The sequence below is a fragment of the Cucurbita pepo genome, chromosome 11 (assembly GCF_057944985.1).
Source record: "Cucurbita pepo subsp. pepo isolate OVF chromosome 11, ASM5794498v1, whole genome shotgun sequence".
Taxonomy (NCBI): Eukaryota; Viridiplantae; Streptophyta; class Magnoliopsida; order Cucurbitales; family Cucurbitaceae; genus Cucurbita; species Cucurbita pepo.
Genome location: NC_141808.1, coordinates 2,173,687 through 2,197,502, shown reverse-complemented (window position 1 = coordinate 2,197,502; position 23,816 = coordinate 2,173,687). Strand labels below are relative to the sequence as shown.

General features: G+C 37.3%; 4 protein-coding genes and 1 long non-coding RNA gene across 11 annotated transcripts; all 5 read right to left on the bottom strand.

Annotated features, from left to right (window-relative positions):
- Positions 1-98: 98 nt before the first annotated feature.
- LOH1 (RNA-binding CRS1 / YhbY (CRM) domain protein) lies at positions 99-3,422 on the bottom strand. Of its 2 annotated transcripts, XM_023689841.2 has the most exons (4): positions 2,768-3,422; positions 1,123-1,530; positions 431-977; positions 99-329 (listed from the first exon to the last, which is right to left on the bottom strand). In XM_023689841.2, exons 1-3 carry the CDS (start codon positions 3,272-3,274, stop codon positions 456-458), a joined length of 1,437 nt encoding a protein of 478 aa, XP_023545609.2. In that variant the 5' UTR covers positions 3,275-3,422; the 3' UTR covers positions 99-329; positions 431-455. The 2 variants fall into 2 exon arrangements, with proteins under 2 accessions (XP_023545609.2, XP_023545607.2); XM_023689839.2 differs by having other exon boundaries at positions 99-977.
- A 626-nt stretch (positions 3,423-4,048) lies between these two features.
- Positions 4,049-10,530, bottom strand: LOC111805932 (CO(2)-response secreted protease). The gene is made up of 11 exons (XM_023691232.2): positions 10,343-10,530; positions 10,100-10,206; positions 9,895-10,001; positions 7,691-7,858; positions 7,355-7,466; positions 6,642-7,182; positions 6,396-6,496; positions 5,386-5,628; positions 5,190-5,304; positions 4,885-5,098; positions 4,049-4,795 (listed from the first exon to the last, which is right to left on the bottom strand). The coding sequence occupies exons 1-11, from the start codon at positions 10,451-10,453 to the stop codon at positions 4,239-4,241; spliced, it is 2,376 nt and encodes a 791-aa protein (XP_023547000.2). The 5' UTR covers positions 10,454-10,530; the 3' UTR covers positions 4,049-4,238.
- LOC147790081 (uncharacterized) lies at positions 8,729-9,872 on the bottom strand. The gene is made up of 2 exons (XR_015422961.1): positions 9,491-9,872; positions 8,729-9,444 (listed from the first exon to the last, which is right to left on the bottom strand). It is a non-coding gene; the product is annotated as an uncharacterized LOC147790081 (long non-coding RNA).
- Positions 10,531-12,583: 2,053 nt separating the features above from the next.
- On the bottom strand, positions 12,584-17,380 carry LOC111805084 (hydroxyproline O-arabinosyltransferase RDN2). Its single transcript, XM_023689965.2, has 9 exons — positions 17,222-17,380; positions 15,733-16,354; positions 15,157-15,224; positions 14,854-15,055; positions 14,507-14,604; positions 14,355-14,424; positions 14,187-14,258; positions 13,968-14,081; positions 12,584-12,811 (listed from the first exon to the last, which is right to left on the bottom strand). The coding sequence occupies exons 2-9, from the start codon at positions 16,147-16,149 to the stop codon at positions 12,749-12,751; spliced, it is 1,104 nt and encodes a 367-aa protein (XP_023545733.2). The 5' UTR covers positions 16,150-16,354; positions 17,222-17,380; the 3' UTR covers positions 12,584-12,748.
- Positions 17,381-17,997: 617 nt separating this feature from the next.
- LOC111805083 (phosphatidylinositol 4-kinase gamma 5) lies at positions 17,998-23,624 on the bottom strand. 6 transcript variants are annotated; one of them, XR_002816610.2, is made up of 4 exons: positions 23,231-23,624; positions 20,282-22,575; positions 18,747-18,839; positions 17,998-18,660 (listed from the first exon to the last, which is right to left on the bottom strand). XR_002816610.2 is itself a non-coding variant. In XM_023689962.2 (2 exons), the coding sequence occupies exon 2, from the start codon at positions 22,297-22,299 to the stop codon at positions 20,374-20,376; it is 1,926 nt and encodes a 641-aa protein (XP_023545730.2). In that variant the 5' UTR covers positions 22,300-22,575; positions 23,231-23,624; the 3' UTR covers positions 20,051-20,373. The 6 variants fall into 6 exon arrangements, 1 of the variants encoding a protein (XP_023545730.2); XR_015422935.1 differs by having other exon boundaries at positions 18,777-18,839; XR_002816609.2 differs by having other exon boundaries at positions 18,747-18,829.
- Positions 23,625-23,816: the final 192 nt, after the last annotated feature.

The following is a 23,816-nucleotide window of genomic DNA, read 5'->3' as shown; positions in this document are numbered from 1 at the left end:
CTTCCAAAAGTGATAATTGCCCCCACTAAATTGGCTGCCTAAAACCTAGAGCTAACATTTCAATCGAAAATCCACGTCAGATCGTGGTGAGACGAAAATATGTAAATCCAAAAATTTCATTAAATTGCACTTTAAACTTAAATATGTTAGTGAGATCCCATATTAATTGAAGAGGAGAACGAAACATTCTAGCGGTAGATTTGGGCTGTTACAAATAGTATTAGAGCTAGATATCGGGCAATGTGCTAGCGAGGACGCCGAGCTCCAAGTAAGGTAGATTATGAGATTCCACGTTGGTTTGAGAAGGGAACCAAACATTCCTTATAAGGCTGCATCCCGACAATTCTCAATAACCTCAGCAATCAGACGGAAGAAAATAGCTTGGGAATACAACATATATAACAACAACATTGTAAATATCAATTCGTACCTTACTAGATTTGGCAAGCCATTATCTATCTTCTTCTCTTCTTCAACAGTGATGCCGAACGCAAGAACAATCGATCGACCTCGTCGAATTCAGGTGAATTGACATCTTCCTCCAATATTTTCGCTTGCTTAGAGTCCATGGATATCTCTCTAAGTTGGTCGTGAAGATCTTCGGTTTCGCCTGCAGTTTCGCCTGCAAATTTTTCGAACTCTTTCAGATATAGAGGAGGCTCTTCCATTTCCTCATCGGCTTCTGTATCGGACTCGGTCTCAAACATATCAGACAAGTCCTCCGAGTCTGAACTCATTCCTGTATCCATAGGAGAAGAATCATCAGACCAATGTTCACTAACTCTTCCAGCATCCTTTGACATAGCCTTGGATTTACTTGTGTCGCTTATGGTTTCTTGCACATGTTCAACAGAATCGCCATTGTTCTTGCAGCTCAGTTTAGCCTGTGATTGTAATAACCTGAGGTCTTGTTCGAGTTTTGGAATATGCTTTCTCACTGCCTGAAGGCCGTCCCGATATTTCGATTTATCCAGAGCCTGCACGTCCGAAAGGAAAGAAAAAAGAGCAGGGTCAACGATTTACTTGCAGACATGAGCATAACAACGTGTAATTTTCGATCTCTTCGACAAATTCGGGGTCGAACAGAAGGAACAAACAGCAGATAGTGATACATATACGAACCTTCTTCCGAGAGAGAGAGACCCTTGGGGACATTATCTCTGTGGGTGGCTGCGAGTAGTTCTTCCCCCTATACATGATTATGGTATTCTCTTCATGAATGTCAAGCACCATACCACCGGTCAATCTCGCTAGCTCTGCAGCGATCTCTTTGACCTCTTCCGGTGAAAACGTCTTTACTACCACCTTCACCGTTTGATGCTTCTTCCAGTGAAGATGCATATTCAAAACGACGCCCTGGAATATCCCACGTCTTCCAACCGGCACGTAATTTTTTCCCTTGATACCCATCTTCAGAAAGTAGAAGTGTTCTTCTGGTGTCAATATCTCTGGATCATGGGTTGTATCTGATGAAGCAGCAGGCTCAATTTTTTCCAGAGCTTCAACAAACCTTTTTTCTTTTCGATGCGCCTATTATATCGAAGCCGAAAATTAGTAAAAAAAATACAATGTTTATAAACCTTCCTTCTTTAAGTCGATCAAGTAAATGAAATGTACTACAAGAACTGGAATGCAGTTGGACTTTGAGAGGGACATCAAAATGTACCAAGCTTTAACTTCCTGTTACATTTACTATCATCGCAAACAACAAGGTTGGATGATAGTTTGTTCCTAATAATCTAAGTAGAAACAACGTTATTTCATCTTATCCAATTTAATAATGAAAATTTAAGTAGTAAACCTAAGCATAGCTCACGTTGCCACGGGATATATCTTAGACAAAGTGATCAAAAGTTTGAATCTTCACTTCACATAAACCATAACCAGGGTACACGTAACAACTCAAATCCACTTACTAGCAGATATTGTCCTCTTTAGGCTTTCCTTTTCGGGTTTCCCCTCAAGGTTTTTAAAACATGTCTGCTAGAGAGAGGTTTCCACACCCTTAAAAAGAATGTTTCGTTCTCCTCCCCAACTAACGTGGGATCTCACAGTACATAAATAAACTTTTCCTCAAACAATAGTGTTGTTCATGCATCCAATATAATTGACCTCTACAATTTGATCTTCTTCTCCTTCCCTGCTAGCATAAATTCTCCTCTTTGGGCTTTCTTTTTTGGGTTTCCCATAAAGGTTTTTAAAACGTGTTTGCTAGAGAAAGGTTTCCACACCCTTATAAAGAATGCTTCGTTCTCCTCCCTAACCGACGTGGGATCTCACAATACATAAATAAACTTTTCTTCAAGCAATAGAGTTATTCATTCATTCAATATAATTGACCTCTACAATTTGATCTTCTTCTCCAAAGCAGAGCTACCCAGTAATTTTTCTTGGGACATCCAAAGCATCATCTTATTCATCAACTCGAGACTTCCAAGATGAGTGCCACTTCCCTGCTAAGATTGTTCATGCAATCCATTCGTTTATAGGCCACATTGACAACTTAGCACAAAGATCAATAGCCCAAGCCTAAATCATATCCCCAAAGAAACTAAAACCCTCCTAGAATCTTCGATCGAGTTAACATTTACGGGAATTGGCTGCATCAAATCATCATTGGTAAGGAATAATCTCTCTAGTCTCTACCATATGCTGCTTACAGATATTTCTCAACGAAATTGCACTATGGTTTCACTCAAACATTTTATCAAACACCTTTCAGACGTCAAGTCAAGTACTAATCAAGAAGGGAAAGTTAGTAAAATACCTTGTTCAATTTGAACAGAATCTTCTCTTCCGATGTCATTCTCTCATACTCTTTCTTCTTCTTCCACCTGAAAAACTTGAGCCACTTCACGACTGCTCTTTTACCCTTCAGCTTCTTCCTCGTCTTCTTCTTCTCCTCGCTACCACTTCCATCTGTAGAAGCAATAGCAGATTCCCCTCCACTTTTCTCTAAAGTAGCGACGGAATTATCTGAATGAACCCACCGATACCCCACACCAGATCCAAACCTATTGCCGCCATTACAGGAAGGGTTCCATTTCTCGAGGAACGTGACATTCTTTCGCAAGGCACCTATATCACGGAAGAATGAAAACGAAGATTTGGGATCCAAACCACCGCCATTGTTGAAAGCTCTTGTGTTCTTCCGAATGCAGCAATTTTCTGAACTACACAACAAAAACTCAATGATTTCGCCGGGACGATGAGAAAAAGTAACGATCGATGTTCGATATTTGAAAATCTTATTGAACCCTAAAGGAACAATCATGCTACGTAATCGAGAAAGAGAATCGGAACCGGAAAGGGAGGACTCCGTTAGAGAAATTTCGATACCGGAGCTAACTCGACGGCCATTGCTGCGCTAAAGATTCCGCTCTGCAAATTTAACTTCGAAAGATCATTCACTAAAACTTTGCATTTTTAATCCTCAATTTTGAGTTTATTTTCTTTTTGGACCATAATTTTTTAAATTTTACACTTTTAAATAAAAACTAACCTCAAAATATAGGGTTAAAAGTATAATATTTTGAAACTTAAGGACCAAATAGAAATAATACTCGAAACTTAAAAACTAAAAATATATTATTCTTTAAATTTTATAATTAATTAAAGAAAAAATTTGCCTCCGTGGAAAGGATGATTCATTCCGATCGACATGAAAGTCGAACTACATTGCATTGCCATAATCCAAGAGGTTGACCTCCTTGCTTCTCTCATGTTACAATCCTCTTCCGGCCGAGCTCCCTTTCTCCTCGATCCACAGAGACAAAATGGAGGACTGGTGCCAACAGTTCATCATGTTATAAATGACTCATTGATATCCCTTCAATACAACATAGGTCATCGAAAGGATCTCGGAGACCCACCAAAGCACGAAAGCCAGAAAATGGATTCCTATTTGAAGAGTGAAACATACGACCCTTTATAAAATTCAAAGTTCAGGGGTAAATTTGTAATTTTGACACTTTATAAAATTTACAAACCCGACACTAAATTTGTAATTAATGCATAAATAACGATCAAAATAAATTAAAAAAACCCATAAGAATTCCATATTTTATTGAAATTAAATGAGAAAACTTCTTTTGAATCATAGAAGTTACAAACCAAACACAAACCATACAAATTGGTGTTAAAGACAAAATGCTATATAACACTATCACTCAATATTTCTTCTTTCCTTATTTCTTGTAGGAGAGGAACCATATATATATATATAATCCTATCAGAAATTACACTACATTTACAGCAAAAACCGTTCTAACCGAATGAGCAGTGTCCCGCCACGTTATCGTCCCGAAGTTGTAACCGTTACGAGCCTCCTTGCCGTAAAACGAGACTTTGAAAGTAACTTTCTTTACCTTCTCAGTGAAAACAATCTTACTTGGGGTAACTTTCACTATTAAACCCTCTGAAGAATGAACTTTGGCAATGTAAGTGGCGTCTGGAGCTCCTACATTTGTCACTGTTCTTTCTACTACTACTTTACCAGCAGCTACCTTTCTGTCTAGTTTGCTAATGGAGATGGATGGATAATTAACACTCGAGATAAGATATTCTTTCGAAGTTTTCGGGCAGCTGAAGTTTTGTTTCGACACAGATCTTATGATCTTGTTCGAATACCCGTAATAACAGAGGAAACGGAGATAATCTTCGTTCGTAGATTCGTAAACCAATCCAGGATTAAGAGCTTTTATGGGGCTGATTTCTCCAGCTCCCATCTCATGTGGATTTGAAGGGTTGTTTGTGCTATTTCTCATGAATTTCCTTTGATTATCATACAGAGTTGCTGTAAATAGGTATCATCAAGAAAAGTGAATCAGCCCCCTTTTCATGCATCTTAAAAGTACTACAGAACTCGGGATTTAGAAAAGTAACCTGTTGTCATGAGAGCGGATTTGATCATGGAAGAACTCCAATTGTGATAAACCGATTTGACGAATGCAGCAGCACCTGCTACATGTGGGCATGACATCGAAGTCCCGGATCTCATCGCATAATTGGAAGGCTTCTTACCAATTGGACCGCTTTCTGCATCGCTCTTCGGAGCTATAGCTGCTAAAATGGATACTCCTGGAGCCATGATATCTGGCTGCATTGTAAATTAAACGTCCAACGTTTACATTATGTACAGAAGAGACAGTATTAACTTTGAATGAAAAAACGTGCAGAAGGAGCTTGACCTTAAGAATGTTTTCAGTAAGCGGTGATGGCCCTCTCGACGAGAAATAAGCCACAACCGGAGCAGGTTTGAGTCGTCGAACCTCCACTGTTCTGAGAATTGTGGCTGTTGGGTTCCTGTAATGTTCGAGATTATGAAAGAAGAAGACGCTATCATATCAGAATAAAGGTTTAAACATGGCTCAATCTGGTGCCTACTTGGTGGAGTTAATGTATTCAAGAATTTGAAGACCCTCTGAGTTCCCAATTTGTGTAAATGGGAAAATGTTTGAATCCATTGGCACAGTTTTTGATGCCTCACTGATCAGTATTAACCCTACGGCTTTAGCATCTTGTACAACCAATTCCTTTATTGTTCTTGAAGTACTAAAATCATCCGAGGCACAAACAACGATCTTGCCTGCAACTTTGGATCGATCCAATGATCCCGGATAACAATTCCTGCAATCAATGTAACGATAAGGTTATGGATGTATGCTTTTGTTTTCAAAACTATTTTCATGAGCGGTTATGGATGACTCGTACATGTAAAATCATTACGCGTTTGAAGTCCCAATTTACAAGTCCGTAAAGAAAAATTTCAGTTATTCTAAAAGAATAGGTCATTCATGAACGAAAACCGAGGGAAACAATATTTAAGAGAAGAACACGTTTCACTCGATTTGTGAGATCCCATATCAGTTGGAAAGAAGAACGAAGCATTCTTTATAAGGGTGTGGAAACCTCTCCCAAACAGACGCATTTTAAAAACCTTAAGGAGAACCCTAAAAGGAAAAGCTTAAAGTGGATAATATCTGCTAGCGGTGGACTTGGGCGGTTACAAATGGTATCCGAGTTAGACATCGAGTGGTGTGCCAACGAGGACACTGGGCCCCAGAAGAGGGTGAATTGTGAGATCCCACATCGATTGGAGAGAAGTACGAGCGCTAACGAGGACGCTAGGTCCTAAAGGGGGTGGATTGTGAGATCTCACATCGGTTAGAAAGGGAAACGAAGCATTCTTTATAAGAGTGTGGAAACCTCTCTCTAGTAGACGCGTTTTAAAAACCTTGAGGGAAAGTCCAAAAGAGAAAGCCGAAAGAGGACAATATCTGCTAGCAGTAGGCTTAGGTTATTACACGATTTTTGTTCTAGAAAGCATAAAACCGTTCTCGAACAGTAAGCAAGTTTGAAAGTTTCAAGTCAAAAGTGATTAGAATATTATGAACCTGGCTTCTGATATGGGTGTGAATTTAGCAGCAGCGTCCTTTCCAAATACAAGAGGATAAGTCTTTGAGCTAGTAAGATTTGAGAGATTTATAGCAGTCCCCTGGAAGATAGTATAAAACAGATCTATGAAATTCAAAAAAAGCTTCCTAAATTTCGATATAAACACAGAAATCGAACGTACATTACAGGTCGTATTTATAATCAATATCTAGATCTTAGCAGCCATTAAAGAGATAGAAGCTTACCTGAAAAGTCTTGCCATTGCCAAGAACCACAGTGGACTGGAAATCCCTGTCAATATTAGAAGCAGCAACAGTGAAAATCCAAGGAGCAACATTCCCCACAGTGTTAGGATCAGGGCCATCATTCCCAGCAGAGCAGACAACCAAAACTCCCATTTGTTGGGCATGGAATGCTCCAATGGCAATCGGGTCATTCAAATAATCTGATTGAAACAACGGGGAACCAATCCCAATCGAGATCGAAATGATATCAACTCCATCCTTGACTGCATCATCAATGGCTTTGAGGATTGCAGCACCAGAGCAGCCAACACCAGCACAAACCTTATAGCTAGCAATCCTTGTGGACGGAATGCCACCGCCCCTTGCCGTCCCTCTTGCTAAGCCGAAGTAACTTGCATTTGGGACTCTGGCTCCAGCTGCTATTGACGAAGTGTGAGTCCCGTGGCCGAGCGAATCCCTCGGTGTACCCTTCGGCATGCTCCCACGGCTATCGTTCCCATTGGGCTCTACAACATTATAGTATCTTGCACCTATCAACTTCCTACAGATACAAACTCATAATTTCATCAGAAGCCTTTCTAGCTTCCTCTACATTTACTCTGAGATGAATGATTTGAATGAGGCATTTCAAATTACAAAGCATAGCCACGAAAATGGATGAGAAAAAACTGTCTGGACAAAGGGGATCTGAGAGTTTATACAGAAATTATGACCTGTTGCAATTAGACTTCTTGAAATCAGGTGCCTCCATACAAACTCCTTTCCATTTAGATGGAATTTCACCAATCCCTTCATCATTGAAAGATTGAGACTCCGGCCAAATCCCTAATCCACAACATACAAACATAAATTTCAAATTTCTTTCAGATCCAATCCATTTCCTCCTAATTTCCAGAAACCAAATCGATTATTCCATTGTTTCTTAAGAAATGCATCCGTCAAGATCCCATTGGCAGAAAGAAGGCTTGCCCTAACTTAAAGCGATGAAATATACGAAGTTTCAAGAATCCACGATCCGCATTGAAATGAAAAAGGAAAGTGGAAATTACCGGTGTCAATGATGCCGACGACGACATCCGATGAACTGGCGTAAGAATGCGGCGGCGGCAGCGGCGTCGGAGGGCGGAGGCCGGAGATGGAGTCCAAGAAATCCCAAGAACGTGTAGTGTGGAGCTGAAGCGTCGGATCAGGGAACACCGACACGATTCCATCAATACCTGTTGTTTCCTCCACATTTTTATCAAATTTCTCGAAATTATAAAAATTTAATACCTTATTTACTCAATTATAAATTTAATTGTTAATTATCAAAATCCTTTAAAAATATTTAATTAAATAGTTAGAGATGTCCATAGGTGGGACGATTTTCATCTCTGTGAAATTTTTATTTACTTTTTACTGATCGAATTTTTCTAGTAACTTTTTCCTCGTTTATTATTATTTTAAAAATATAATTTTTATTTTTAATATATTATTTATTAAAATTGGGTTAAAAAAACTCTAATAAATAATATCATTTTTAAAAATTCAAATTTTAATATTAAAATTAGAGTCTCAAAATTAACTAATTTATTTTTTTAATATATATATAATATCAAGCAGGGCAGGGAATTTGGTAGGTACTAGGTGGGGAATTGGACAGGGACGGTAATAGTCCCGAGAACCACTTATCTAACAAAAAAAAATCTACTCAGCTTCCTCCCTCATTCTCGGTCTCAATTGGGAATTCTCTTTCTATTCGGGATGGGTAAAATGGACCTCTTTATGTATAGTTGAGCTCAGCATAAATTATATATTCACCGTAAAATAATATTTTCCATTTGCGACGGGATTCCTTCCTATATTCTCGAGGAACCAATGTCCCTTACTTTAAGAATCAAATTCCCTCATTTTTGTACTTTTTTTTTCTTTAATTTTTTAATAAAAGTTAAAAAAAAAAATAATAATAATAATATATTTTCGTCTCCATCAAAGATACCAAATTCCTCGTAAATTCTAAAGTTGAAGTGACTCGGGTTTATCACAAAAATAATATATTTATTCATCAGGACTAATTTTGACGATTATCGAAAGTACAGACCAAAATGTAATAAAATTCAAAATATAGGGACTAAAATGAAATAAAATGAAATTCAAAGTACAGGGACTAAAATGATATCTTGAACGGGATGATATAAATGAAATGCATGAATGTGGCTATTATTATACCATGTGGGGTGATTATGTTATTCCATATTAAAATTTTGTTTATAATATAAGGTTATTTGTGTGACAATTGACCTTATAATAATTATTAATAAATGAAAAAGGTAGTGGAGCATGTGGAAAAAGCCTTGAAAAATACACAAATAAATGCTTAGTATAGTATCTTGTACCATCAATACAATATTCATATTATTCCCTTTTACACCATATTTTTCATATATATTAAATTCATCAAATTTTTTATTCAAATATTATTATTTTTTTTAATTATAATATTGATATAAAATGAGAAATTACTTTAACATGAAATTAAATTTAAATTGCTACTAAATCCTCCCGAATTCACTTAAAATTGCTATTTAGTCCTTAAAATTTAACCTAATTGATATTCAATCCTAGAAACCTATTATTTAATTGTGTTAATGTGTTAAATTGCTATTCAGTCCTCGAAATTTACCCTATTTTTTAATCGTGTTAAATTGATACTCGTCTTCAAAACTTAACTTATTATTTAACTGTGTTAAATTGCTATTTAGTCCTCAAAATTTAACCGACTATTTAATCGTGTTAAATTACTATTCAAACCCAAAAACTTAATCTTTATTTAACTGTGTTAAATTGCTACTTAGTCCTCGGTACTTTACCTATTATTTAACTGTGTTAAATTGTTATTGAGACCAAAAAAACTTAATCTATTGTTTAATTATGTTAAATTACTACTCAGTCCTTAAAACTTGACCTATTATTTAACCGTGTTAAATTGCTATTTAGTCCTCAAAATTTAATCAACTATTTAATCGTGTTAAATTGGTACTCAGTCCTCAAAACTTGACCTATAATTTAACTATGTTAAATTGTGTTAAATTGCTATTCAGTCCTCAAAATTTGACTAGAATTTAATCAGGTTAAATTACTGTTTAGTCCTCAAAACCCGACCTATCACTCAACTCTATTAAATTGCTGTTTAATCCTCCAAATTTATCTTATTATTTAATTTTCAATAGGGCCCACTATTTATTTATTTATTTAAATTTACCACAAAAATTACCAGATAGAGAAGAAGCTTCTTCCTCAGTGAGCATTGCTGAAAAGCCTTTGAAAGCATGGTGATATTGGTGGATCAAATCCCTTGATCCTCTCTCTTTCTCTCTCCTCCTAAAATAATTAATTCCAATTAAAATACATTAATTTTTGAACAAATCAATCCCTAATTTATTATAATATAAAGATTAAAAAAATTAAAAATAAAAAACCTTGGATTTACAGAGGATAAAAGTTGCAGAAAATCCAATTCACCAGCTGTTTCTTCATGTTCTTCATTGCTGCTGCTGCTTCCACCTCCCATATAAACAACATAATGCTGTAAAAAAATCAAATTTTGCGATCAAACCCATGAATATTTTCACAAATCCCATCTGGGTTTTGTTTCTTTTGGGGTAAAAATGGGTAATTTATGAGATTTTTGAAGAGTGTTCATAACAGAGATGAAGAATTACCTTGAGTGGGAGGTTTTGCAGAGCGGCTATGGCGGATGGAGTTGCAGAGAGAGAAGGAGGAAGAAGATGAGGAAGAAGAAGAAGAAGAAGAAGATGGAGAAAGGAAGCCATGGAAGGAGCTTGGGAGAGATTTGGGAGAGAATTGGGAGAGATTTGGGAGAGATTGGGAGAGATTTGAGCTTGCTCCCATTTTTGTAGGCTTTCAACCTCAGAGTGAGAGCCCCTTCTCTTGCTTCTTTTTTGCCTCCTTCCAAAGAAAGAATAAATTACCATTTTTATTATATTTACTGTTACAATATTTAGTTCGAACACGTGGGACAATCTTAGCTTCTACGAGGAGGGACGTATGTTTTAACTAGTTAAAGTTATACTCAAATTTATACGTTTTATCTGGGTTCATTTAAAAAATAATCATCGTATCTGTAGAGGTAAACAAATTAAATACCGAATCAGGGTTGGAATTCTTAGGTATAAAACTGTTCGATCTTTCATGGCATATCTGCTAAAATTATAAACCGATTCCGTGAATTTCATCCATCTATTGAAATAAGGTTGAATTAACATGAATTATCTAATTGTTCGTATCTTTCGGGACAGAATTCTTATTGTATAAAATTATTAGTTCTTTTGTGGCATATCTGTAAAAATTAGAAACCGATTCCGTAAACTTCATTGATCTATTGAAATAAGGTCAAATTAACACGAATTATCTAATTATTCGACTTACGAGATATAAAATAATTTCGTAAAATTTTAAATCATTTATTACCAATTTAAGCATAGCTCAAGTGAAAATCTTCTTTTTCATATTATTATTATTATTTGATATAAGTTAGACCCACACTAATAAATATTATTAAACTTTAGAAATGAAATGTCGGTTGCAAATTTACACTCACTCACCAAATTATTTTTTTATTTTTATTTTTTTTAATCTCATAATTTATTTCATTATTATTAGAAAAAGCAATAAATTTACTTTAATGTGATTAATAATTATAATTATATTTATATTTATTGATTAACAAAAAAAAAACAGTAAAATTAATTAGTAATATATGAGGAAGAAAAAGCAAAAGAAAAGAGTAGACTTGAAATCCAAGCATCCAAAATCATTTCTTTTTCTTTGATTTTTATAATGTTGAAATTTGCTTTATTCTTTGTGATATTCCTAATTGCATGAACTCTTAGGCTTCTTCTACATCTTTCTTCTTTGCTTTTTACCATTGGGAATGCAAGAGAGCAAGGAATCGTACGGAGACTACTTCTCGAGATTCTACGAGGTCACGTGTTTGATGTTCGAGTATAAAAATATTGACTGTTTTTTTTGTTAGTAAGTGGGTCGGAACACTAACGATGAGGTGCCAACTAACTCTTGTCCTTGTCCCTCGACCAGTTAATGGAGTAATGAGAGGGGAAGCTGGTCGCCTGAAGCGAACTTCCGGACCAACTATTAGAATATTAGTAAAAGCGGCTAAACACAACAATGAAAAGAAAGGCAGAAGGCAACAACTGCTACAAGGCCATACTGAATAGCTTGATTCCCAAGCATTGTCTGAACAAGATCAGACATGGTCTATTTAGAATTCTTTCCGCCCCAATATAAGCTAGTCAATCCAATACACTTGCTATCTTCAAAGGTAGAAGAATGCCTAAACGAGGTGTTGCCCTAACGAGACTCTTAATCAAGTCTAAACTCCTTATTTCAAACTAAAGCGTAGTCCTGCCATCTTGCAAAATCGGGTGCATTTTAAAATAAAAATATAATCGAATTTGAGAGTAAAAAGAGAATCAAAATTATTAAATATGTATTATAATATTAAAAAGTGTGAATTTTATATGTTGAATTAAATATACAATAGAAATTAGAAAAATGTGCTTTATATATATAAATATAAAATTTGGTAATATATATATATATATAAAATAAGAATAAGAATAAAATATTTTAAATTTGAATACTTTAATCCAATTTAATATTTTATCAAAAAAATTGTAAAAAAAATCCAATAATATATATTATATAATCTTCTATAATACAATTTTTAAAAATCCAAATTTTAATATTATAATGTAGTTTTCTTAACCATTTAAATATTATTATCAGAATATCTAAATTAACTAATTTATTTTTTTAATAGTAAAAAAGTACATATATGTATATATATATATATATATATATATTGAAAATATATATTAAATTCATTTCCAACAATTCTTTTAAATTCTCTCATAATATAATGATGGTCAAAGCAATCAAGGCAACTAGATCCATTTGGTTTGGTTGACTTTTTCAATTTCCAAGTTGCCCCCAAAATAAATAAATAAATAAATAAATAATCCACTAATTCAACGGCTTTTTAAAAACAAAGGCTTAAAAAAAGAGAAATATGACCATTTATATAACTATGTTGCCTCCCAGTTGGGAATGTTTGCAGTTGCTTCATTCACCATCTTTACCAAGGTTACCTGCAAGATATGAAAGAAAAGAAACAGGCTGAGAGAAACGATACGGATACAAGAGACGAGCACGACATGACATGGACACAGTGACACTTTTAAAAGAAACTAGGACCTAGATACGACAGGAACACGTTTATTCAAATATACATTTTCGAATACGTACCGTTTGTATAGAGGGAGGGAGGAATTTATATATGCTTAACAAGTGTTCGACACGTGTTAGATGTACACGTTTGGTACACGTTTTCCAAACGAAAGGAGTGTGCATGGTTCGGTTTGGCTTCTCGGTTCTATGCAGTTTCCTAGTCTGCAAGAATATGACCAAACATGGCTTCTACACTAGTTTATTTCCCCAAGCTATTATGAGTCAATATATTTACTCATACATCGGTTCGAAACACGACAATAAAAATGACAAAACGTGCCTAATTCGGTTGAACTGTACATTGTCAATCAGTGACTCAAAGCACGTGGTCAAAGGTCAACAACAAAATCTACGAGCTGATAATGAAAAAGAAGTTTGAAGGAAAGAAACTATAACGACCTAAGTCCACCGCTAGCAGATATTGTCCTCTTTGGGCTTTCCTTTCGGGCTTCCGCTCAAAGTTTTAAAACGCGTCTACTAGGGGAAGGTTTCCACACCCTTATAAGAGGTGTTTTGTTCTCCTCCCCAACAAATGTGGGATATCACAATCCACCCCCCTTCGGGCCCAGCGTTCTCGCTGGCACTCGTTCCTTTCTCCAATCAATGTGGGACCGCCACCAAATCCACCCCCTCCCCCCCCCCCCCCCCCCCGGGACCCAGCATCCTTACTGGCACACTGCCTCGTGTCTATCCCCCTTTGGGGAACAGCGAGAAGGCTGACACATCATCCGGTGTCTGGCTCTGATACCATTTGTAACAACCCAGGCCCACTGCTAGCAGATATTGTCCTCTTTGGGCTTTCCCTTTCGGACTTCCCCTCAAGACTTTAAAACACGTCTACTAGGGGAAGGTTTCCACACTCTTATAAAGGGTGTTTTGTTCTCCTCCCCAACCAATGTGGGGCATCACACAAACCGACAGTCTCTTCAAAAACAATGCTTAGGCAGATGAAGGTGCAGACGTGAGATTCCAAATGGATATATAGGAAGACAAGGGAATGGTTTTCCAGAAACATACCACACTTTCAGGAACTCCTGGAGGGGGTAAAGGTAAGTTTCTCGGAAGAGGTCCGCGTAAATGCGACCTCTTGTCGAACCGCCATTCACCCATTTTACCATAAGTCAACTCCCCCTGAAAATTTGAGGTAAGAGTTCATGAGATGACAGAAAAAGTATAGAAATTATAAGAAATGATTGATATAAATGAAAAGAAGGAACTAAGGGAAAGAAACATCACCTTTAAGTTGTAGTCACATCCATAAGTATAATGTATAATGAACTTTTTACCAATGTCCATGTCCCATGGTGGCTGACCAGTCAGAAAAGAAAAAGAAAGAACATCTCGAGATTGGTTTCGATACGTAGAAGAAGCTATGTATCAGTATAGAATTGATGGATACCGTACCTGCAACATAAAATCTTTCCGAAGAACATGCTGCACGCCGTGCAAAGCCGAAGCAATCGCATATGCATACCTTAGGAAAAGGGGAACTTCAGAAGATATTTCACTAAGTGGCCTAATATAGAAGACAAGGTTTCTTGTTTACCAAAACTTACATTTCTAGCACCCATCCGAAAGCTTTATCCGCCTCGGGATCGTCTTTCATCTTCAATGAAATATTCATCCAGGTAGGAGCAATCTTTTCCAGCAAATCCTGATAAACAGAAACCATTTGGAACATCGAACAATAAAGGTCGAGTCAGTGAAACGAAAACAACCTTTTATTGATGAATACACAATGACAACAGGGAAAATATTCAGCAAAAAAGGTCACAATGTGATTGTAACCTTACTATACTAAGAATTCTTAATGTAGTGCAGGGAAAAGTAATTATGCCCACAAAGAAGTGTATTAATCTTAATCCATGTCTTAGTTTTGTGACATCATTTTGAGAGGAATCACCTTCCTGATAATCACAGGGGAGTTGCCGATTGGATCGACTTTGGTTACGGGACCATATTCCTCGGGGAAAAACTTTCTCAAAACTTTTTCATTTTGAGTAGGTTTGATGTAGAAAAATGGAAAGGCAGCTGGATAACCTCCATCAGATAAATTAGGAAGCGGATTAACAAATATATGATCTGGTTCTGCCATTAATATATATCTGCAACCAAAAGAAATCAAAGAGAATTTGATACTCAAGAATCCAACTAGTAATATTTATGAAGAGTTCCATTCTTCAATGGTTTTACATAAAATTCTCACTCTTCCTCTATTGTTGCCTTTTCCAGCCACTGCACGAAGGCCCACGGTCTGTTCAAGACGACATAGCCCTGAGAACAGAAAATATAATTAAATAAAAAAATGGAAAGAAAAAAAAAATCCTAGTCCTCTTGTAACAGCTCAAGCCCACTGCTAGAAGATATTATCCTCTTTGGGCTTTGCCTCTTGGGTTTCCCCTCAAGGAGAGGTTTCCACGTTCCCTTCTCCAACCGATATGAGATATCACAATCCACCCCCCTTGGGAGGCCAGCATCCTTGCTGGCACACCGCCCGATATCTGGCTCTAATACCATTTGTAACAGCCCAAGTTCACCGCTAGAAGATATTGTCCTCTTTGGGCTTTCCCTTTTGGGCTTCCCCTCAAGGTTTTAAAACATATCTGCTAGGGAGAGGTTTCCACACCCTTATATGCTTCGTATCCCTCTCCAACCGATGTGAGATATCACACCGTTGAATCCAAGACATTCCACAGAAACGAGCAATGAGAACGTTCGAAGTAGCTATCAGCATGTTAATGAATGCGAAGAAGGAAGTGTGATAAGGTAAAAGAAACCTCACCCGGTCCACACCAGCAGGAAGTGGATCCACCACCATAGTAGGAATCTCATCCATTAGGTTATCAGGTTGTCCAGAATGTAAAATACGAGTGAACCCTCCCATCTCAGATTCAGGCAAATTCTTCTTCTTCTTGTACCAGTAATACATAATACGACATTGCCATTTGCTATAAGGAGCGTCGGTCGCTGTCAAAGCAACATGGAAAGGTGCCTTTGTCTTCCCTTTTCTCACATTCTCTGGCATTTCAATGATAGGGTCATTCGATAATCGGTCATACGAGTTATCACCAACTTCCCTTCCAATTGATCCATACTGAATAATAGCTGTCACCAAATTATAAGTTACAAAGCAGAAAGAAAGAGCCAAGAGAACCAGAAATAGTGGGGAAGCCTTTCCAGAGTTCCTCCTCCCAACCATAGTAGCTGTTTGTGGGATCCAAATCAACGACGTTCAAAACTCATTATCGGACGAGTTTCCTGAATTAAATAAGCATGGGAAACACAACTAATCCATGAAACTTTTATCTCTCTTTCAGATACAAGCGCCACAAGCAGTATATCTGACCACTTTTACAGTGTATAACTTGAGAGAAAGAAATTGATTGCCACAGAAGTTCATTTCACTGCCAACAAAAAGAACAAAGGCGGCGTTTCACATCATTTAAGAGTTAAGAAATCAATACCACATGGAATAACGAAGCTTTGGTGCAATCTTGGTTAGAGAATGATACTTATTCTGTAACATATGCTAAAGGATTCAATATAAAACTCTCCTTCACAAAGCCACAATCATATTCAAAGTTTGCATCATAATATACAATCTTGATATCGAACACGAAATATGATCCTCACTTCCAACCAAGCTTGTTATATTAAACGAGGCAATCTCCGAACAGGCGGAGAAGCGAACCGGACGATATGGTATGAAATGTATTGATATCAAAACTAAAAGAACAGTGAGTTTTTTCAGTAACATAACAAACACTCTTTGATAATTCAGGTCATCTCCATAATTGTTAAAGATCTAAACTATTTTGAATCTATGACTTTAGAATCAAACATCACATTTCATGTACAATGTTCATCATCGAAGTCAGAATGCAGAAACAATATGAAAACTAACAAAAGAGATCTCAATGTTGAATGAATCTCTTCATTCTCCAGACTAATCAATGATCACAAATGAGCAAACCAAACCAGTTGCGTGCGATTGAAAACATAAGCGGGAAAAATCATCATCAAAGACAAGAATCCTATTAAGTATGAAATGCGTACATCCCGAAACGGCAAAATCCATCGTCAATGAACAAAATCCAGTAAAAGTCAAAGATCAAAGAGCTTAGAAAACAACTAGAGAACAAAATCAGAGATAAAAAAACACAAGAATCGGGCGAAAATTAAAGGTGGAGGCAGTGGCATTGATCGAAATTCAAAGCAAATCAATTAAAAATTAGGACAACGAAACATTTCCACATCAAGAGAGGTCAAACCTGGAACATCAGCCAGTCGGGGAAGAAGAAAACGATAGAAGAAATGGGTGTATTGAGAGATCTGAAAAATGGGTTCTGTACTTCCGCAAGGATAATCTTCGTTTCCTGATTATTCTTCCTCAATCTTGATTAGTTGCCTTAATTTCATAATTAATGTTCTTGGGTTTGCAAAAAACTTGGACAACATTTACAATTTCACCGTCTTAATTATTCTAATTATTTGAATCTGTTCATAATAATAAAAAAATCATTTTTTTATTACAATACAATTTTGTATTATTTATTTCCTAACTACTTTAAAAAATAAAATTTAAATTTAAGGTAATTTTTCAAAAAATTATATATTGAAAATGACCGGTTATTTTTAATTTAACTTTTAGAATTAAATAAATAAATATTTTATATATTAACATTTTATTTTTATTAAAAAATTTGAATAAATATCTCGAACCACTCCGATCAATACAACTTAATATTCTATGATCGAGTTAGGATTTGTTCATGATATAATAATGGTTAGTTCAACTCGAATAATTTGGTTGGATCTAAAAATATCTCAATCTGACCTAACTCGATGTTGGAAATCGAACACTTCCTCGACCCAACATGTTGAGACCGAGCACCCTACTACTTCCCCCACATTGCTGTTGAGACCGAGCACCCTACTACTTCCCCCGGATTGCTTTATTCCACACACACACACACACTATATATATATATATATATATAACTACTTATGAAATTAATGAGAAAAAATCTATTAGAAGTTTGGGGTATAATTGGAATCCTAATAATTTAGCTCTTTTATATAGATATGACCGGATATGAAATAGTAAAGGTCTATCTAAGATGAAAGCATGAAAAGGAGGTTTGGAATGGGCATGCAACCATAGGCAACATGCCTTCGACAAACATGACCGTGACTTCCTCCCCTACTCAATTGGTCGACGTCCCTGTCAACCGACTCGAACAAGCAAGATTGGGACATTTGTCATGCGGCCATAAGCAACATGCTTTGGACAAGCATAACCGTGACATCCTTTCTGTCAACCGACTCAGACAAACAAGACTGAGACATCTGTCATGCAGCCACAGGTGACATGCTTTGGACAAGCATGACCATGAAATCTTGCTTGTTCGAATAATCATTAGGGTTGTTGAATATCTCATTTTTGCTTCCATAAATCAAATGTGAGTTCTTAAAGCTTCAAAGTTCTTCCATCAACGTCGAGTCCGAGATACTTGGCGATTTGATTCTACGAGTTGAGTAAGGGGTTGCATCCTGACTTAAAAGGTACAAAGACGGACTTGAAATTTTTGTATACGTTTCGATGATTCGATACATTATCGTATGCAATCGATAGGTCAGGAAGACGATTCTATTGGCATTTTGTGTGTATGTGTTTGCCCTTCTTCTACTGCTACTTCACCTTCTTCACCTGCGAGTAAGAGAGATTTGTGCATTAGATAGAACACAGTATATATATTAACACCAACCTTATATAAGTTTAGTTCATCTCTTCACCTGTGCACTTCTTCGTCCAATATCTCTTACCTTTGTTTTGTGACCAACAATTTGTACTCATCCAGCTGATCCCGCCATGCCACCTGCTCAGACCTATCAACTTTTAAGTAGGAGACAATACTACGGTCTCCGATGCGCTAAACATATTCATTTCCATGCGACCGACATAATTTAGATCTCTAATGTTGAGTAAGATCGTTCGTCTTTCTACGAACTTTAAACGATCTAAGTTTGATCGTTCTGCAGTTGTTTTACATTTATTCTACACTCTCCTCAAATTCTCCAGCAACAAAGTCACTGTCCTCGACTTGGCCACCTCCGTAATCAATCTCCAGAAACTTAAACCTTGTGAGAATATATATTGTTTGAACTTCGAGATTTGTGCCTATTTGATCTTTAAACTTTCATAAGTGTCTAATTAGTTTTTGAACTTTCAATGTTACGTTTCATAAAGTTCTCAGAGTACACTTAACCTCGAGATTTGAAATCACTGCTTATATACCTAGTATTGACCATAATTTACAAGAACATTTTATAATCTTAGTAAGAGGGAGAAAGGTTAAGGATTTACACGGTATGAGATCTCACATTATTCGAAGAACCCTAAATGTTTAACTTCGAGATTTGAAATAACTGTACTAACCATAATTTACAAGAACATTTTATAATCTTAGTAAGATGGAGAAGGGTTAAGGTTTTACACAATATGAGATCTCACATTATTCGAAGAACCCTAAATGTTGTCAGAGTAAATGATAGTCAACAAGGGCATTCTAGTGCATTGTAGATTCTTATCCTACTTGTATCATTTGATTCAGAATCATTGGAAACAGTATGGTTAACCCAACATGTGAAGTGTATGGTTAACCCAATAACGAAAATTTCGTAAGGGAACTATAGTAGCCTACCATGAGACAAACAAAAGATCTTCCTTCTAAAGAGATTCGAAACTATTATATGTCCACATTCCAATAATTTTAAAAAATGTCAAATATGAACAAACATTTAATGTTTTACTATAGATGCAACTATTAATCCACTGTACAAATAAAGAGAGGAAGAAATGGCAAAACTATGGCCATGAATGTTTTCAGAAAGTCAGTGGATGATGCAATTTCAATCATTCCCAACTACCATTTTGGCTGGTCTCCTCAACCATTTTGCTTCTTTTTTAATGCTTCCCCATGTGATAAGGAATCTTTTATGAGATTTTGTTGGATTTAACCGACATCAATGGACAGAGAAACATATTGAAAGCTTTAAATATTTCAATCAATCCACAGCTTGACCATAAATCACATTAGTTGAGCAGTGAAGGAGCATTAGGCAGATATATATATAAATAAAAACTGGCACATCTCCCTGTTTACATAACTTCCTCTTAAGATTTATTGTACAAGTTATTTATATAACATGGTTGTAGCAGCTAGAAGAACCAAGTAATTCTGAAAGAAAGAACAAGAAGATGCTAAAACCAAATCTCTACTAAGTTGACGCTACAATATTTACAATAGAAGCTAAGTAGTAGTACTGACCTTCTAAATGTAGTCGTGTCTCGAACAGAAACCAGAAAACCCCTTGCATCATCAAAGTTATCATCAATCAATCAACTCTTCTTAGCTCAATCTCAAAATTGGCAAGAAGTACCAAGCCTCTGCCTCTGCCTCTGGCCTAGAGTTGCGGATTTTCGCTTAGCAAATGCCGGGTGAAGTAGCTCTTGAAACTTCTCTAAGTATAGTGACCATGCATCTTCGTTCATATCAGCTAGCTTCACAAAGGTTACACTGGCTGGAAGCTGTTCATTTGCACTTCTGTGGCCAGATGATGTATTGGTCATCATATATCCATTCTCAGGTCTTGTTCCAGAGTACTTGGCGTGTTTCTTATTCTTCTCACCCAGACTGGTATTCTTCAGTGACATGGAAAGCTTTGAAATAGTTGGAATCCTTTCAGAAGAAAACAGATCGGCGAAGCCTCCTTGCTCATCTTCTTCACTGTTTTCTTCCTCGATGCTTTCCTCCAGTTTACGAAGAGGAAAACGTCCACGTATACCGCCACCGTGGAAGTGGAATGGTGCTGTTGGGTTAAAATCATCTGCTTCTATCTCTTGGCTAAAATCTAACTCCTCTTCGTCGCAGTCTATATCAAACTGAAATTCCTCATCGCCTAAATCTGCCCGAGGGGATAAGACCTTCTCTTTGATCAGCTTTCTAGCCTCCATGCATATAAGTTCAAGTTCACTGGGATCCTCCTCTGCACTACGAAACTCCCTAGTCATCATCTCGCCGATCTCGGCAAGACAAAGACCAAATGCAGCAGCTTCCTTCAGGAAGATCGTGCAGAGAACCAGAACCCTGAGACAAGCCTCGCGAATCATGGGGAGCTCCATCCTCAACATCTCACTATCTTTAAATGGGTTGAGATCTTTGATATACTTGAGCTCATCCTCTGAAAATGGAATTGATGCCTGCGGCCAATGAATCCACTCAAAATATGGATCCTCTAATGTTTCTGGCAAGCAGAGTCCATGATCAATAGGAATGAGCTCCACTTGACCAAACCTCCCAACACCATCAAGTTTCCTAACTAAAAGATTTCCAGCATGCCTATCTGTGTTAAAAACTCTAATGTCTAGTATGCCTATACGATGCACAGCCACTACTGGGAAGCTGGAAGTTCCATGATCACTGGCATCAAAATCATGTGGTATGAATTCTTGTAAGGATGCAATCTTGCTAACCAGCTTCTTCTTACTCGGCATGTTACCATTTACTCCATCATTGACATTGAAGATCGAGTGGGTAATCTTCACCAAGGCAGTGGGAGGCACATTAGCAAAGTGATCGTAGTCAAGAAGATAAGCTGCAACCTCACGAAATCCAGTCTCCCCAACACGCACTGATCGTTTTAACCCAGGTTGACCAAGAGCTTTACCAACAAATCCTTTTGGATTGTTTGGTGCAAAAGGTTCTTCATCCGTAGGCTTCACAATCGCAACGCTCTCACCTCTGTTATTTCTGAAATAGTATGCACCACCAAGTCCACTATGAACAGGAATAGGATCTACACCAACTTTAATTGCTTTTGTAATCTCACCAACCAGTTGCTTTGTTCTAATAAAGCGATCAGAATGCCCCAATATCTCAATAGGACCACTCTGATCTCTTTGCTGAATATCCCTTCCAGTAGGCGAGAGACAAGGAGTCGATGAGCTTCTGTGCAAAATGTTTCGTGTAAGAAGAAGGGGAGAATCGTTTCGTACGGCACTGAGGTCGTTCTTCAGTACCATATCCCCAAATGTCAAAGAGCTCTCATCAGTTGGTACATTGAGCGCAAGCTGTAACCTCCTCTTCACAGTATGAGCATTATCACTCCGATCCAATTCCATCCCCAGGACACAACCAGTGTCAGTTTGCACAAAGACCCTTCTCCTCCCTGAAGACAGTTTCCCTTCCATCATCTTGCTCCCGCCAAACTCTCGACCGAGTGGACTCTTAAAGCCTGCTGCTGTGGCCATCTGCGTCTGGACAGGGCTATCCAATTTACGATGCATTAATTACAAATGCGCACACAGACAGTGTAAGCAGCAGGCAAAAGAGGTGGCAATGGAAGAGAGTTCCTTCTCCCCCAGAAGAGTGCTCAACTCTAAAGCCGATGCTGAATGAGCTTCAACAAAATCTTGTACCCTAAAAATCATTAATCGGTCGACACAGTATCGAAATCCCACTAAAGATCCTCAGTGAAGAGATGCCCAAAGAAACCAACGACAGAGTCTGAAGACTTTATACTACATTGACATACCCATTGAACAGGATATGCAGAGCCCAATCTGTCCAATAAACCCAAGATTAGATTCATCACCAAAATAAATAAAAAGTTCATTCATGGCAACTAGATCCCAACAAGTTGTCTAAATGGATTGTTTCAATAGCCAAGAGGCAAAAGATAAGAACAATTCAGCCGAAGTTTCATTGATTTAGTCTGAATCAATTCTACTAAAGATCATAGATCAGCACACTTTTCAATTCTGGAGCCCCTGGTAGTTAAGACACGCCACAGAAAATCATCATGAAAAGCTAATTTACTTCAAAATTAAATGCAAGGGAGGCAGAGTAAAGAAAACGCATAAATTGCGGCTCACTTATTTCAATAAATTCGTGTAGATCCAGTTTGATATCTGATGATCTTTCTTAAAATTTTCGTAGCAAAGATGAAAAGAGTGACTATTTCTCAGATGAACACAAAATCTCTCATGGAAGAAAGAATTAAAATCAACCATAATGCAATATCTCCCCACACGCAATGCAGCAAAAACAATTATTCCTCATTCAATTATCATCCGATCAAAAACTCCACCAAAAACCCCACACAATCTCAAAATTACAAGAGAAATGACGACGAACACAAATCCTCAGACTCACTGAAATTAATTCATCATTCCGGATAAAACAAAGACAAAGCGATAATCAGAAGGAGAAACTCACTGAAATTAAAGATCTAGGAGAAGCGGGGGAAATCAAACAACGTAGCACATTAGCAACGAATGCGTGTCATTCAACAGTGAAAACCTGCAGAGAAGCAATCGAAAAGATTCCAAGAAGAATAAGAAGGCCCTCCAAAATGGGGCAAAATTTCTCCCCCTTCACGACAGAATCAGAACCTTCTCCGTTCCCCGTTCTCCGTTCTTCTTTACAGTGGTTGAAGCTCACTGCTATATCTCTGTCAATGAGTCGCCGTCTACTTCTTCTTCTTCTTCTTCTTCTTCTTCTTCTTCTTCACAGTCGTCTCTTTAACCTAACGCGTAAGTCTAGGGTTAAATCACAAACTCTGGTTAGAATCAGAACTCCTCTCTTCCCCCCTCTCTCTCTCTGCTTCGTGATTCGAACACTCGAGAACAAGCAAAATGGGGCCGGCGGAGCAGAGGGCGAATCTGAACCGTCTGATGAATCGGTTGTGGGACCGCCAAAGAAGAGGAGAGATCGACACGTGGAGTATCCGTATTCGATGGATGATGTGGTCGTGGGCCCCATTGGCGAATGGGCTTGAGTATGTTGGATGTCAGCGAATAGT